Genomic DNA, 14,549 nt, shown 5'->3' on the forward strand with positions numbered 1-14,549 from the left:
CAAAGTACTGGTCAGCAGCATTTACTCTATCGTGAAGTAGAAAGAGCATTGGGCATAGAAACAAATCAGGCCCCTTGAACCTGCCCACCTGGTGGTTTTGGATATGAGCTGATGTGATGTTGGTGAATGCAAAGGGCACACATGCATGTTAGTAACGCTTTGGCAGAGACACCCCTCCACAGATGAGGTTGGGTACTCTGCTTGTTGGAGAAGGGAAACGAGAGGCAGAAATCTGCCTTCCATGAAGTGGGGAGGGGCACTTCTGTCCACCTGTCCCCCCTCCCCTCGCCCCAGCAATTGGCCTGAGCACAGCATCCAGCCCTCACTTCCCATCTTCTTTCCCCAGGTGGGCCTTGAACCAGGATGGCTGAGCCCCGCCAGGAGTTCGACGTGATGGAAGATCATGCTCAGGGGGACTACACCCTGCAAGACCACGAGGGTGACATGGAGCCCGGCCTGAAAGGTTAGTGCACAGCCCTGCCTAGGGGGCCGGGCACCCTGGGGGTCACAGCCAACCCTATTGCTTTGGAAAGAGCTGGCAGGAAGGGCTTGCATCCTGATTTTTAAAGGGGTTTTAAATACTTTATTATTTCAGATTATCCATAGATTTGAAACCTCACTCATTTGAATGAGCCAACAGAACTCAAAATGTGAGGCTATTTGAAAATCTGCCTTTGCAAAGGAGAGTTTGCCACAATGCATGAATGTATTGTGACAAAGACTGCAGGGGGCTTGTCAGTCTAATTAATACAAGGGCAATCTGTTGAGTCTTAAGCCACATCCATGAACCTATAAATCAGCAGAATTCATTAGCATGCAAAATACATAACTTTAGGGCCTTTCCTGGTGGTCCAGTGGCTAAAACTCCTTGCTCCCAGTGCAGAGGGCCTGAGTTTGATCCCTGGTCAGGGAACTAGATCCCACATGCACAACTAAGACCTGGCACAGCCAAATAAATAAATAAATATAAATAAATAAAATTTTAAAATGCATGGCTTTATACATTTTTTTTCTCTTCCTTAATAGGCCTGTAAGGTCCCTGTTTGGCCAGAGTTGATTAGCTCTGGGTTTCCTATTGTTGAACCTATAGTACTAAACCACGTCAACTTCTAAATGTTCTATAATATAGCCTTTTGGCTAAACTGGCTTGGCCTCTTCTCTGCCTCTCATCCCCACCTAGTTCGGGGAGCCCCGTGGGGCACACAGAGCCCTCTTTCCAGCTCTGAATGCCAATCCCCATGTTGGTGCCAGGAGCAGCAGGCTGGCCCATGGAGCATGGGTTGTGCTGCAAGGAACCCTTCTCCCCACAGTGTCCCTGGTGGCCAGTGCTGCCTGGAGCAGCCCTTAGAGCAGGGTAAGAAAGACTAGGTCCCTGTCCTCCAAACCCATTTCTAAGGAGACAAAATGGCTACTTTTCTCTTTAAATGCTGCAAGTAATAAAAACACTTTGCAGCCTAGGGTGTAGGGTGGCGGATGGAAGTGGTGGAGTTCCAAGGTGGGAGGGAACCTCTTCCGGGTACATCCATCGGAGAAGGGTCCCTGGAAGAGGCAGGGTCACCAGGAGGAGCCCTGGGTTGGGGAAGCATGCAGAGCTATCATTCCCACCTTGGAGATGTTTCAGGACTCACTGGGGACCCTTGTTTCAAAGGCTAACTGCTCTTCCTGTTTAAGCAGAGAACACACTGGAGGCAGAGCTTGGGAATCAGACAAAAGGGCTCCAGGTTGGGGGAGGTGAGGGAAGGCATGGACTGTCCGGGGAGCTCAGAGGCTGCCCTCTGGCCTTCTTGGGAGCCCCCAGCCTGAAGCTCTGGGTGAGGGGTGTGAGGGGCGGGGGAAATGCCTGCTCCACCTAGTGGTCCCATTTGGCCCAAACCTCCCTTCCTGGTGTCAGGAACCAAATGGTGGCAAGAATTACTTTCTGACCTCTCCCGGGCCGCAGCCTGACTCAGGCAGAGCTGCTACTTTTCAGCTCCCCATGGAGGGTGGGGGGCGGCTGGGATCTCCCTCGGCTGAGGACCTGAGCCCACTGTCTCTCACTTTGCCTCTTCCGCCTCATTAGCAGCCTTGCTGCTTTCACTTCAAGTGTCCTGATTTGGGTGGAAAGACTTACGGGGCTTCCTGGTGGCTCAGTGGTAAAGGATCTGCCCGCCAGTGCAGGAGACCCGGGTTCGATCCCTGGGCAGGAAGACCCCCTGGAGGAGGAAACGGAAACCCACTCCAGCATTCTTGCCTGGGAGAATCCCACGGACAGAGGAGCCTGGCAGGCTGCAGTCCATGGGGTCGCCAAGAGTCGATCACGACTGGGCGCAAGCACGAGCCCCCTGCTTATAACGGGACTTGCTTAAAAGGACGATTCAGACATTTTTGTAGAACTCTAAACAGCTGGCAAAGGGCTTTGGCCAACAACGTCTCAGGCACTGCTCACAGTAACCAGTGAGGATGGAGGTTACCTTCCCTAGTTTACAGATGACAGTTTCCTCTCTGAGGTCACGGGGCTAGTATAGCCTTCCACTCTACATCAGCTGTTTCTGCCTCCGGTCACTCTCAGCCAAGTGCCCCTGGACTTCACCCACTGAAGTCTTCATGTGTGCTAAGCCGCCTTCAGTCGTGTCCAGTTCTTTGCGATCCCATGGGCTGTGATCCACCAGTCCTCTATCCATGGAGTTCTCCAGGCAAGAACACAGGAGTGGGTTACCATTTCCTTCTCCAGGGAATCTTTCTGACCCAAGGACTGAACTTGTGTCTCTTACATCTCCTGCATGGGCAGGCGGGTTCTTTACCCCTAGCATGGGAGAACATCCAACTTAGGATCCTAACATATTGAATTCTGCCCCAGGTGAATTAATTGTGCCAGTGAAAAATGATGCTCTGTGTAGGGTGACCTGGTTTAAAAATTAAGTTTAAAAATATATATCATGTTGAAACAAATGTACCATACTAATGTAGGATGTTAAGGGAAACTGGCAATGGGGTATCCTCTGTTCTATCTTTGCAATTTTTCTGTAAATCTAATAATTCAATTTATAAAGTAAGAACAAGTTTACCAAGTTATTTTGTGCCTTAGAGGTGCTTAAGGTACAGTTGCTGAAATTCCTCAGTTGACACAAAATGTCATTGGAAGTTCTATGCTAAAACAGATATATGTGTAAATATAATATATATATATATATGCAGATTTTAAGTTGCTAACCTTTTTGTCACTGCTGTGAAAGTGTTTGAAGATAGTTTAAACAAACTTACTCAAACAATATACTTGCCACGAAAGCAAGTGATACCTAAGAGATTTTCAGAGTTCTCCTCAAATTTGTTCTTGCTACTAAGGATTTAGAATGAATTATTTTTATATGGAGAGTGAAAGGTGTGACTTGACAGAAGGTGTCACTTTACAAGCAACATTTCACATAGGTGACAGAGACTTTTTTGAATAATGACAAGAAACCACATGTAAAATACTAGAGCAGAGAGCATCTGAGTAGATGCTAAAAGTTGGAATAGGATGAGATGGAGCCAAAGAGAGCTTCAAAGTGGGTGAAAGTTGGTTAACTGATAAAATAGTGCACCCGCGTGAATTAAAAGGTGTTAATGAGTTAACTTGTTAGACCTTCCAGCTAAGACAGTCAGAAGAGGCCTCTTCCACCTTTCCTCCCTCCATCCAAAAAATTTAACATGGATAATCCAGACGATCACAGTGGCAGGCTGGGGATGGACTGGGAGAGGGGTGTTTGGGGGGCAAGTGCTTGAGGCACCGTCACACCCATAAGCTCCTGTGCTTTGGCAGTTGAGGCTGGTGGGTAATAAGACCCAGCAGACAAAACCAAAAGTGCCATGAGATACCACTTCATAGTTGCTAAGATGGCTATAATTTAAAAAATGGAAAATGACAAGTGTTGGTGAGGATGTGGAGAAATCGGACCTCTTGTATATTGCAGGTGGGAGTGTAAAATGATGCCGCAGCTGTGACAAACAGTTGGGTGGTTTTCTAAAAAATTGCACATAGAACTACCACACAATCCAGCAATTTCACTCCTAAGGATATATGCAAAAGGATCGACACAAGGAACTAGAACAGATATTTGTACACCATTGTTCATAGCAGCATTATTCAAAATAGCCAAAAGGCTGGAACAATCCAAGTGTCCATCAACAGATGTACGGATAAGCAAAAGATGGTATATACATATGATGGAAAGAAATGCCACTGTGATAGATGCTACATGGGCGGATCCTGAGAATGTTATGCTTTGTGAAATAAGCCAGATGTAAAAGGGCAAACGGTGTACAGTTTTATAGGGTATCTAGAAGAGGCAAATTCATAGAGACAAAAAGCAGATAGAGGCTGCCAGGGGTTGGGAGGGAGGGAGAGAGAGTTATTGCTTAATAGGTGCAGAGTTTTGTTGGGGAAGATGAAAAAGTTTTAGGTAGTGGTGATGGTTACACAGCATGGTGAATGTATTTAAAGCCACTGAACTGTGGTTAAAGTGATAGGTGTGAAGTTGTGATTTTATACCAATAAAAGAATCTCAGCTCACACACACACACAAAGGCCCAGCAGACAGTCTGCGTGGTGATTCCTTACCATGTGTCCAAAGCCTGCTTGCGGCAGTTGGCAGGTTTTCCCAAGCTTCAGGACCGGAAGCTTCTTTAGAATCAGTCCTTCTTTGGCTGGGTCAGTACAACCAGGGTGGGTGTCCGGGGATGGCGTTCCAGCAGAGGGTTCGAGGTGTCTGACCCCAAAGTGTGCTGGACCGCCACTTGCCTCTTTTTACCTCTGGGGTCTGCCTCGTGCAGAGCCGATTCCCTGTCCTCTACTCCAGGGCTCCCCAACCCCACCCCACCCCCTCCCCTGCCAGGCAGCGTGGGTTTTGCTGAGTCCGTCAGAGGTCCCCTGGCTTTGGATTCTGGTCGGGCAGTAAATAATGACTGACATTTCAGGTATAACTCACGGTTTGTTGGGCAGGACTGGGAGACACAGCCCAATGTCCGGTTAGAAGTAGGTCCTGTGTCTGCCCTGAGCTAATTTCTCTGCAGAGGAAGCAGTTCGATTTCTGAGTGTTTTCCCAGGTGTTTACTTGTCATGAATTCATGGCAATGATCTCCCGTGAACCTCTCCAGCAAGGAAAGACAAAGCCCCGAGTTTACTTGTGGCTTAGCCCATTTGTCAATATCAGAGCCTTTGCCTCAGTTGGAACCACAAGCTAATTAAAAGGCAATTTCTCTTCTTGCCCCAGAACAGGTAAACATCACGTGCCTCTTTCCTGATGACCCTGGTGTGGGGGCCCAGTTGTGGGGTGGGGGTGGGGTTGGTCCCCTTCTTGGTTTTATCACGAGACCACAGTCCATCCATCTGGGGTCCATAGTGGGTGATTTCGGCTCCAAAAGACACTGTCCCCCAGTTCCTCTGAGGTCGAAATTGGGGTGGAGGGAGGCAGCCATTCTGAGGGGTTCATTGTGTATGTTCCAGAGTCTCCCCTGCAGACCCCGGCCGATGATGGATCTGAGGAACCAGGCTCTGAAACCTCTGATGCTAAGAGCACTCCGACGGCGGAAGGTGGGGCCCCCCTCCTCTTACAGCTTCATTCAAACAGCTCCTTCCATGCTCCAACCTGCGCTTAGCCACGCTTTGAGCTCATACGTGCCAGCTCATACGTGCCACCCTTCCTGTCTGCACTTGCTGCTGCCCCTGGCTGAGAGATATGCCCGCTCAGTGCTTTGCTGATGGGGCTTGGGCCCCAAGTGTTGTGGGAGCCATGCTCTGTCTTCATGCCTTGCTTGCTAGTGCCAGGGATGAGCAGCTTCGTCATGTGTGAGCTTCGAGACAGCCACACTTGAACAGGCTGGGATCTGTGGCTGAGCAGGGCCTGATCTCAGCTCCACACAGCCCCTTCTGGCTTGTCCATTGTCCTCTCCACACTTCTCCCATGAGCCACCAGGTCCCCGAGCAGTGGTTTGGTTCAGGAAAGGGCAGGTCAGTGCGCATCTCCAAGCTCACACTTTGGGACTGCTCTTGGTTTAGTGTCCTTCAGTTCTTGAGCTGGGCCTGGGCCTCTGGACTTTGGCCATGGTGTTAGCTCCAGCCCATCTTTTCTAACCTGTCCTCTGTAGACATTTGGTATCTAGGTTATTATTATAAAGCTTCTGATGTATTTCCCGAGGTGTAGCTTGGACCATCTTCTCTTGCTTCCCATCCATATCAGTCAAGACTATGTTTGAGGAACTTCCCTGGTGGTCCAGCTATAAGCACTCTGCCTGCCAGTACAGGGGACATGGGTTTGATCCCTTGTCCGGGAAGATCCCATGCGGGACAACTAAGCCTGTGTGCCGCAAGTACTGAAGCCCCCACGCTTCAGGGCCCATGAGCCGCAACAAGAGAAGTTACCATAATGAGAGGCCCGTGCATTGCAATTAGAGGGTAGCCCTGGCTCACAGCAACTAGAAGAAGCCCTCGTGCATCAAGGAAGACCCAGCACAGCCAAAGGAAAAAAAAAAGACTGTTTGATCACAGGTAACAGAAAACCCAACTAACTGTGGCATGTATATGAAGAGATTTATTTGTCTCACATAACAAAACATCTGGACTCGAGTAGCAGCTCCTCATGTCATCAGTGCTCTTCTCTCTTTATGTTCTGCCTTCTTTAATGGCTGAATTATTGCCTCACGGTTATAGAATGACTGCTGCACCTCCAGGCATCACATCTACCTTCAAAACAAGGAGAAAGTAGCAAAGCAAAGTGAATGAAAGAGCCCGGAAACCAAACATGTTCCCTTTTTATTAGGAAAGAAAGAGTTTGTCTACATGCCCCACCTGACCAACTTCCATTTATGTCTCATTGGCTGGAACTGGGTTTTCTGATGCCCTCTGGCTGTAAGGGAAGCTAAAACATTGAGTATTGTGCCTTTCAGCTTCCTTCGTAGGAAAAGTCAAGGAAGAGCGGCATTGAGAATGGCTTTTGAGTAACTAGTCTACAGAGTATACCCCTCCATCTCTCCATCCTCTCCAAGGTTCTAGCTGCAGCACTTCCCTGGGCCCTGCCCATGACTTTGGTGAGAATCTGGCCCCAGCATCTCCCCAGGTGTCCACCTTTAGATGAATTCAGAAAGTGGCTGTCAAATTCCTTGCCAGTTGATGGTATAAGGATACAGTGGATGTGGCCCTTCTCCTCCTTCCCCTCCCCGCCACCTCCAAGGTTCTCAGCCTACTAGTGAAGAGAAAACCACATCAAATGCTCCTTGCTCTCCTTCTTGGAGCCAGTTTTGCAAGACATAGCCTGCTGATCCTGTTCAGACAGTTTTACAGGTTTCCTGGTGCCCTGAGAAAGCCTTGAAGCATTCATGCCAGATTTTAGGCCAGCCTTCCAAATCTGCTTTATTCTGGAAGAATCTTCCTACCACGTCTTGCTACATTCTGGACCCTGTCCGTGTAAGGGTCCCAAGAGCTTCAGCTCTCATGGCTTGGGGAATGGTGGGGAGCTGCTGGGGTGGAGCTCTGCCAGGATGCTCCCGAGACAACCACATAAAAAGCACTCCAGTTGACAAACCTGACTCAGGCTCTTGGAAAGCGTTTAAAGCTGACACCTCCTCCTGTTTGCCCAGAATGGTTTGGTAGTATGCCAGTGCATTTGCTCGGGGAGGAATGCCGATCTGGAAGTGTTCACCTTGATGAGAAACCGACAGCAACTCCTGGTGGTGAATCTTTCCCTCTGGCCTTTGCTCTGGAGGTGGATCCATCTGTCAGCCTGTAGTCAAGCACCTGACCTCAGACAGAGCCGGCCTGTTCATTGCTACCCAGAGGTGGCTGTGCTTTATAACCAAGGGTCATGGGCTCCAGGAGACATGGGAATTAATGTTGTTGCTCAGTTGCTCAGTTGTGTCTGACTCTCTGGGACCCCACGGACTGCAGCACGCCAGGCTTCCCTGTCCTTCATCTCCTAGAGCTTGCTCAAACTCATGGCCATTGAGTCGGTGATGCCATCCAACCATCTCATCCTTCTCCTCCTGCCCTCAATCTTTCCCAGCATCAGAGTCTTCTAATGAGTCGACTCTTTGCCTCAGGTGGACAAAGTATTGGAGCTTCAGTTTCAGCATAAGTCTTTCCAATGAATATTCAGGGTTGATTTCCTTTAAGATTGACTGGTTTGATCTCCTTGCTGTCCAAAGGACTCTCAAGAGTCTTCTCCAACATCGACAGTTCAAAAGCATCAATTCTTCGGTGCTCAGCCTTCTTTATGGTCCAACTCTCACATCCATACTTGATTACTGGGGGATTAGAACTGGAAGAAAACTTGGAGGTTAAGACACCTCCCATTTTGCAGATGAGGAAACTGAGACCCTAAGAGGACAAAGGACTTGCCCAAAGCCGGTCTCCCAGCAGAACCGTAGCCTCCAGCCCTGACTGCAGAGTTTGCCTTCTCCTGTTCTGCACTGCTGTAAGGATCAAACATCTGCGACCAGTCACCTGATTTTCAACGTTTCTTCCTCAAAATTACTGGCGACCATCCCCAGCAGTCCCTTTTACTGCAGTGTTTAGAGGGGGGCTGTTCTGGCTTTCCTGGTAGAGGGCCCAGTTGTCTCATAAGCGGTTGCCTCTTGGACAGAGTATTCATGTTTTCCTGGGGAGATTTCAACCAGGAGCACGCCTCTGGGCCCTGCTTTGTGGGGTTGCTTTTTTGCATGCAGCTGAGTCCCCGTCCTGCCTCCCCATTCCTGCACCTTTGCATCCCCAAAGAGCGCAAGGTGAGGGGCGTGGCATGGCCCATCCCAGCCCCTAAGGTGGTTTCCACTCTTGGTGGTTTCCAGACGCGACAGCACCCTTAGTGGATGAGGGAGCCCCCGGCGAGCAGGCGGCCTCTCAGGCCCCCACGGAGATCCCAGAAGGAACCACAGGTGAGGGTGACTTCCGGGGCTGGGTGCCGGGCTCCCCAGCTGTAGGATGGGAGCACATGGGGTTCTGCCCATCTCCAAATGAGGTGGGAATGCAGGTGGATGCCAGCCTCCCGAAATCTCGGGTTGTTCTGAGCTTGATGCCCTGTTGCCTCCATGGCTGCCTGCCCATCTCCTGGAGGATAGAGAACCTTCTGGATTCCTTCCAGCCTCTCCTCTCCTTGTCTTAGCTCCAGAGAGTTCTTGGAGGCAGGCTGGTGGCCGAGGTCAGTCCACGGTCCTGCTGGGACTCTGCCCAGCGACAGGATCACTTCCTAGGGGGTAAACAGCTCCCTGAGGGGAGCACCTGAGTGTGTCACAGCATCTGGATGGCCCACCCACATCTTTGGAGGATCGTAACTGGATAACCCCCCAGGAACTCAGTGATGCACTCTAGCATCCAATTTTAGGACGATCTTTTCAAACATATCAGCATAGAACAGACGTGATGAGACTGTCCTGTCAACACTGATGATGGGGAGCAGCCCAGACGGGGCACTGACCAGAAATAGCACTGAACTCGGGACCGCCAGAGTCACCGTGAGCTGCCCGGGCCCTTAGGAAACAACGGGCAGAGCCCGGAGCTCTGGCTGTCACTTCCTTCACGTCCACCTCCCTGGGCTAGGCATGACTGCAGCCACTGGCTTGGCGATGGGGATGGTGCTCAGCAAGAAATGCAGGACGAGCTCTGGATGGTGTTTCAGCAGCAGTGGAGAGTGGGGAAATGTCCCCGGCAGGAGTTCTTTTCCTTTCTGAAGGCGGGGCTCAATGGCAGCCGTTTGGGAAGTCTGCAGCTTGTCCCCAGCCGTGTGGGTTAAGGATGCCAGGTAGGGGCCAAGCAGCGCCACCCGCTCCTCCGAGTAGTCTCCGCTCTGCAAGCTGCTCTCCAGAGATGAATGGAAGGGGATGTTCTGGATACTGACAGGCTTCATCCTTGACAGTGACAGTTGATTGAAGGCCATGGAACCAGCGACTCATGGGATGAGATCACGAGTAGCTTGACTTTTGCCTCTCGCTGTCCCTTTATAACTTTTCAGTGGGCGAAGCTCTTCTGCCTGGGACAAAAACTCTAGGGAACTCTTGACTTTGCATTACTCCTGGGTTATCAAGTGTTTTAGTCTCCACCGACACACAACTCAGCCTGCAAATGCTGATGAGAATGTGCAGTCTGGGACTTCCCTGGTGATCCAGTGACTAAGAAACCCCCCTGCCAATGCAGGGGACACGTTCGACCCCTGGTCTGGGAAGAGTCCCACGTGCCTTGGAGCAACTAAGCGCATGCCCTGAGCCTCTGATCTAGAGCTGCAACTACTGAGCCCGTGCTCTGCAGCAAGAGAAGCCACCACAACGAGAAGCCCAAGCACCACAATTAGACAGTAGCCCCCTGCCCCTCGCCACAGCTAGAGAAAACCTGCATACAGCAACGAAGACCCAGAGCAGCCAAAAAGTAATCAGTTAGTTTTTATGAAAGGAATGTCCAGTCAGGGTAACACTCAAAGCTGCATGTCCTGCTCTCTGGGACTGGAGAGGGGCAAGAACCGGGAGAGGGGCCGGGAAGTTATTCCTGCAGTGGGGCTGCTGGGAGCTGGCTCCTTGCAGTTTCTGCAGGTGTTGTAAGTCGAGTCTTCCCCTGTGGGTTTTTTTAATTCTTCCAGATACCCCCCTTCCTTGCCATCCCCATCGTCCTGAAGTTCCCTCCCTCTGCTCTCGATTCCAACAGACATTCCTCTCTCTTGGGTCCCTTGGGGTCTGAAGATCTGTCTCTTCTCTCCTCTTCCAAGGTTGGCTTGCTCACATCGGTGGCCCAGCCGGACATGGCCTGAGGCGCCCCTCCCACCGTGGCTGCCCTGTGCCCACCACAGGTCCACGGGGGACATGGGCGTTCCTTGCCTGAACAAACCACGCATATGGAGACAGCCCCCAGGCTTTGCTCCACCACCAAGGCAGGGCCAGCCTGCCTGTCCGCTTTGAGTTTTCCCAGGTGGAGTTCTGACAGCCCTCCACCATGTTCCTAACCCTAGGGGACACACACCACCTGTCTCCACCTGGTGCCTTGAAACCCTTTCAGTGGGACTGAGATGGGAGGCGGACAGGTAGCCATCACCCCACCCGCCCTAAGCTGCTCTCTCTAAAGAAATCCTTCTTTAAATTCTCTCCCCTCCACCCTTTTACATCCTGAATGAAGTGGGAGGTTTTAGAGTTGAGGGGACATTCATTCTGCTGGTGGCTTTAACAATATGTACCTTCGTTTCAAGCCTCCCTGTTGGCTCAGATGGTAAAGAAAATGCCTGCAATGTGGGAGACCCAGGTTCAGTCCCTGGGTCGGGAGGATCCCCTGGAGAAGGGAATGGTTACCCACTCTAGTATTCTTGCCTGGAGAATTCCATGGACAGAAGAGCCTGGTGGGTTATAGTCTATGGGGTTGCAAAGAGTCAGACACGACTGAGCGACTAACATGCCTTAGTCAAGCACCTCACTTGGGCACATGTCTCTGTTGTATCTTGGTTCTTCTGTGAAACTTCCCATTTGAGGTCCCTTTGGGACTGCAGTGTGGCCATCCCCCTGCAGGTGTCCCTGCCTTGCAGGGTGAGCATGGAGCCATCTTGGGGCTCCAGGGAGGCAGAGAAGCCATATAGGCTGGTGATGGCCCAACCACTGGCTCACACCCTCCCTCTCACTGGCTTCTCTGAGCATCTCTCTTACTGGGATCAAGGGGTGCCAGAGATACCAGCAGCCTGCAGTTTCTAAGTTGCATCAGGACCAGGGTATCACGACACCGCGTTGGTGTGTGAAAGCTATGGGGTTCCCAGAGTCACGGCAGTGACGTCATCGGCACACCACCTGGTGTCCTGCCTTAGGGCCTCCGTGCCATGTAGCTGGATTTGCTGATTTGCTGTCTCGCTGGGCCTTTCTTCTGTAACTTGTCAGAAACTCAGACCAAACCTATGCTCGGAGCAGTGCTTCCCTGGCAGACATCTTTTGTCAAGTGACATGGAGCTATCACTGTTAGACCTCATGGGCTGTACAGCATCAGCGTGCAGGGCTTGCAGAGGGGTTCCTGCCTAGGAACTGCCCCCGGGGAAGCTGCCCGAGCCCACTGCCAGCCCCCTGCCCCTCGCCACAGCGGCCGTGAGCCCGCCGGTGGGCTGGGGGTCTTATCAGGCCTCCCTACCTCTGTCCAGCCACCCAGAGAGTCCTCCCTTTGCCTCCTCCATGTTCTCCGTGGTGGGGCTGCATGGCACCTGGGCTAACTTGGAGTTTCTGATTTAGCTGTAGAGACTGAGTCATCGCAGGTCTGGGAGGAAAAAGCTCATGGCCCCGCCAGCCACTGGTGGGCATTTCTCAGGCTGGTGGCCTCCCTGTCCCTGTCCATCAGGGCATGCTGGCTCTCCTGGGTTGTGGGGTCACACCTATGTCAGTGTGTGGCGAACTTGCCTTAGAGGGTCTTTCTTCTGGACACTCATACCCTTTGTCCTGCATTGATATCGCCATTTCTTCCTGATGCAGAAATTGGCGTTCTGTGAAAGCTTACCAACTTTAGTACCATTGATGACGTGATCAGGAGTTTGTCTCAGTCTTTTTTTGTTCGGGAGGGACAGTAGGCTCCCTAAGTGGGAGGCCAAGATACCCCCAAAACTGCTCACGGACACTACCACCCCCCTTCAATCAGATGGCACTTACTCTTAGCAGGCAGTTGAAGGAGTTTGCCCAGTAGTTTGGAGGAAAGAAACTGAACCTCTAGGGGGCTCCTACCATGTACCAGACACTTTGCTGAACGCACGCACACAGTTTCGTATGAACCTTCATTGCTCTCCTACAAAACAGGCTGGTGTGAGCACTTTGGGGTTCTAGAGTTGGAAACTAAAGGTCAGAGAGGCTAAGTAACGGCGGCACCTGAGCCTGAACCCCAGCCGGACTCCACAGCCCACACACCTAGTCCTTCCTGCACCTTCGGCTCCCCCAGGAGCGCTGGCGGGGCTGGGAGGGTGGCCTGCACCAGGACACAGCTCCACAGCAGTGCCTGAGCAACAGCGTGCTTCTCCGCCCTCACCTGTCCTGTGTCTTTATCGAGCGGGGACTGAGGACCCAGGGCCCACTGTGGGGAAAGTCTTTCCTACCGGACTGTGTTGCCTGAAGGTGTGTGGGCATTGGTGGGGGGCGGTGTTTAGCGGACTGTTTTCATCCACGTCCCCAGCAGTCATGTTTGCAAACAGAGCCAGAGGTACAGCACTTCAGAAACCTATTGGGAGGGGCAGGGAGCTCTGTTTCTAGCAAACAATAACTGTGCCTGCTTTTTATCCTCTTCATTTGCTGACACACAAACCAGCTGAAGAAGCAGGCATTGGCGACACGTCCAACCTGGAAGACCAAGCTGCTGGACACGTGACCCAAGGTCAGTGGGCTAGTATTGCCTGCCACACATGACGTGGGGGGTTGGGAAGAGGGGGTGGCAACACTCAAATGGACCGTGCCCTGAGAAGAGAATTTGGACCTGCGCCTGAATTCCAGGGTCCAGATCTTTAGGAGCTGGTTTTTCATTGAAGCTGGGCTATTCAGGTAGAGAAAGAGCTTTAGCTCTTTCTAGTCATTTCTGAGTCATTCCCAGTGTGTGTGTTGTTCTGAAAGAAGCTGGCCTTGCCCAGCTTGGGAACTCGAGAATCAGTGACCAACAGAAACACAAATGTGTCTGATGAGTGATTCTCTCTGTAGGCGGCCCTCTGGCCCATCCCAGGAGCAAAGCCTCAACTCTATCGCCACCAAACTATTTCTTCTGTGCAGCCTTCAAATTTTATTGTGATTTTCTTCTCAGGGACCAAAATTACTGTGGCCAAGGAAAACAGCTTCGTATAATCACTGAGCATGAATGTTTTTAAGAATTTAAATTGTAAATCCTAGAGATTCCTTATCTTTGGAGATGGAGACCTCCAATACAACCCAGCTGAGTTTTGTTCTCTGTCATGGGCTGCATAAATGAACTTGAGAGTCTGCTGTATAATGTGGACGCTTTTAGACTGGAAGAGAGCCGAGAAGTCACTGGTCTTTTCCCCACAAGGTGGCTTGGGATTTGTTCAGTGTTTAGTGCTGCCACTGGGCCATCTGGCTTTAGGGAGACTCCGGGCCCTGAAGAAATGTCTCCTTGAGGGTGCTTTGAAGCCTAACTACACATTTCTGTGACTCCCAGGGCTTCCTGCCCCATAGTGTGCTAGTGTTTCTCATCTCACACAGCATGGAAAGATGTGTTTTCATTCTTAGGCTTACAAAGAGCTTCAAAAAAATAGTAGAAGCGATAATCATTATAAATGGGGAATCTCAGTCTATGTGTTAAATAGAATCTTGCCTCCTATTTCTTTTAGGTCATTATTTCTAGCTTTTAGGTAAAATGAGAGGTTTTTATAACCTCTGAAAATGACCATCTATTTCCATAAAAAGAAGTGAGTTTGAGTTTTTCTTACAAATTTTTATTGTAGGCTATGTCTCCATGTCCCTGAAACATATTCCGTGGAACAAAAAGATCAGGCAAACAGCTTTCCTAGAAATCTTACTTTGGGGCTAGCTGAATTTTTAACTTTCCCAGCACTGGCTTAGTATCATAGAGCTATATTGACGAACACCAGGTAGCATCTGCGATGGAA

General features: G+C 50.8%; 1 protein-coding gene and 1 long non-coding RNA gene across 21 annotated transcripts in view; one reads left to right on the forward strand and one right to left on the reverse strand.

Annotated features, from left to right (window-relative positions):
* MAPT (microtubule associated protein tau) overlaps positions 1-14,549 on the forward strand; it is a 122,123-nt gene that overhangs the window by 68,351 nt on the left and 39,223 nt on the right. For 11 of the 20 annotated variants that reach the window (XM_018065283.1, XM_018065280.1, XM_018065284.1 and 8 more), the window contains exons 2-5: positions 347-463; positions 5,462-5,548; positions 8,794-8,880; positions 13,244-13,309. In XM_018065283.1, the coding sequence (XP_017920772.1) occupies positions 364-463; positions 5,462-5,548; positions 8,794-8,880; positions 13,244-13,309 (340 nt within the window). In that variant the 5' untranslated portion in view covers positions 347-363. The remainder of the gene's footprint in view (positions 1-346; positions 464-5,461; positions 5,549-8,793; positions 8,881-13,243; positions 13,310-14,549) is intronic. The other 9 variants (XM_018065282.1, XM_018065290.1, XM_018065294.1 and 6 more) reach the window with 2 other exon arrangements.
* On the reverse strand, positions 6,274-7,339 carry LOC102168296. The gene is made up of 3 exons (XR_310815.3): positions 7,079-7,339; positions 6,803-6,860; positions 6,274-6,697 (listed from the first exon to the last, which is right to left on the reverse strand). It is a non-coding gene; the product is annotated as an uncharacterized LOC102168296 (long non-coding RNA).

The sequence above is a fragment of the Capra hircus genome, chromosome 19 (genome assembly GCF_001704415.2).
Source record: "Capra hircus breed San Clemente chromosome 19, ASM170441v1, whole genome shotgun sequence".
Taxonomy (NCBI): domain Eukaryota; kingdom Metazoa; phylum Chordata; class Mammalia; order Artiodactyla; family Bovidae; genus Capra; species Capra hircus.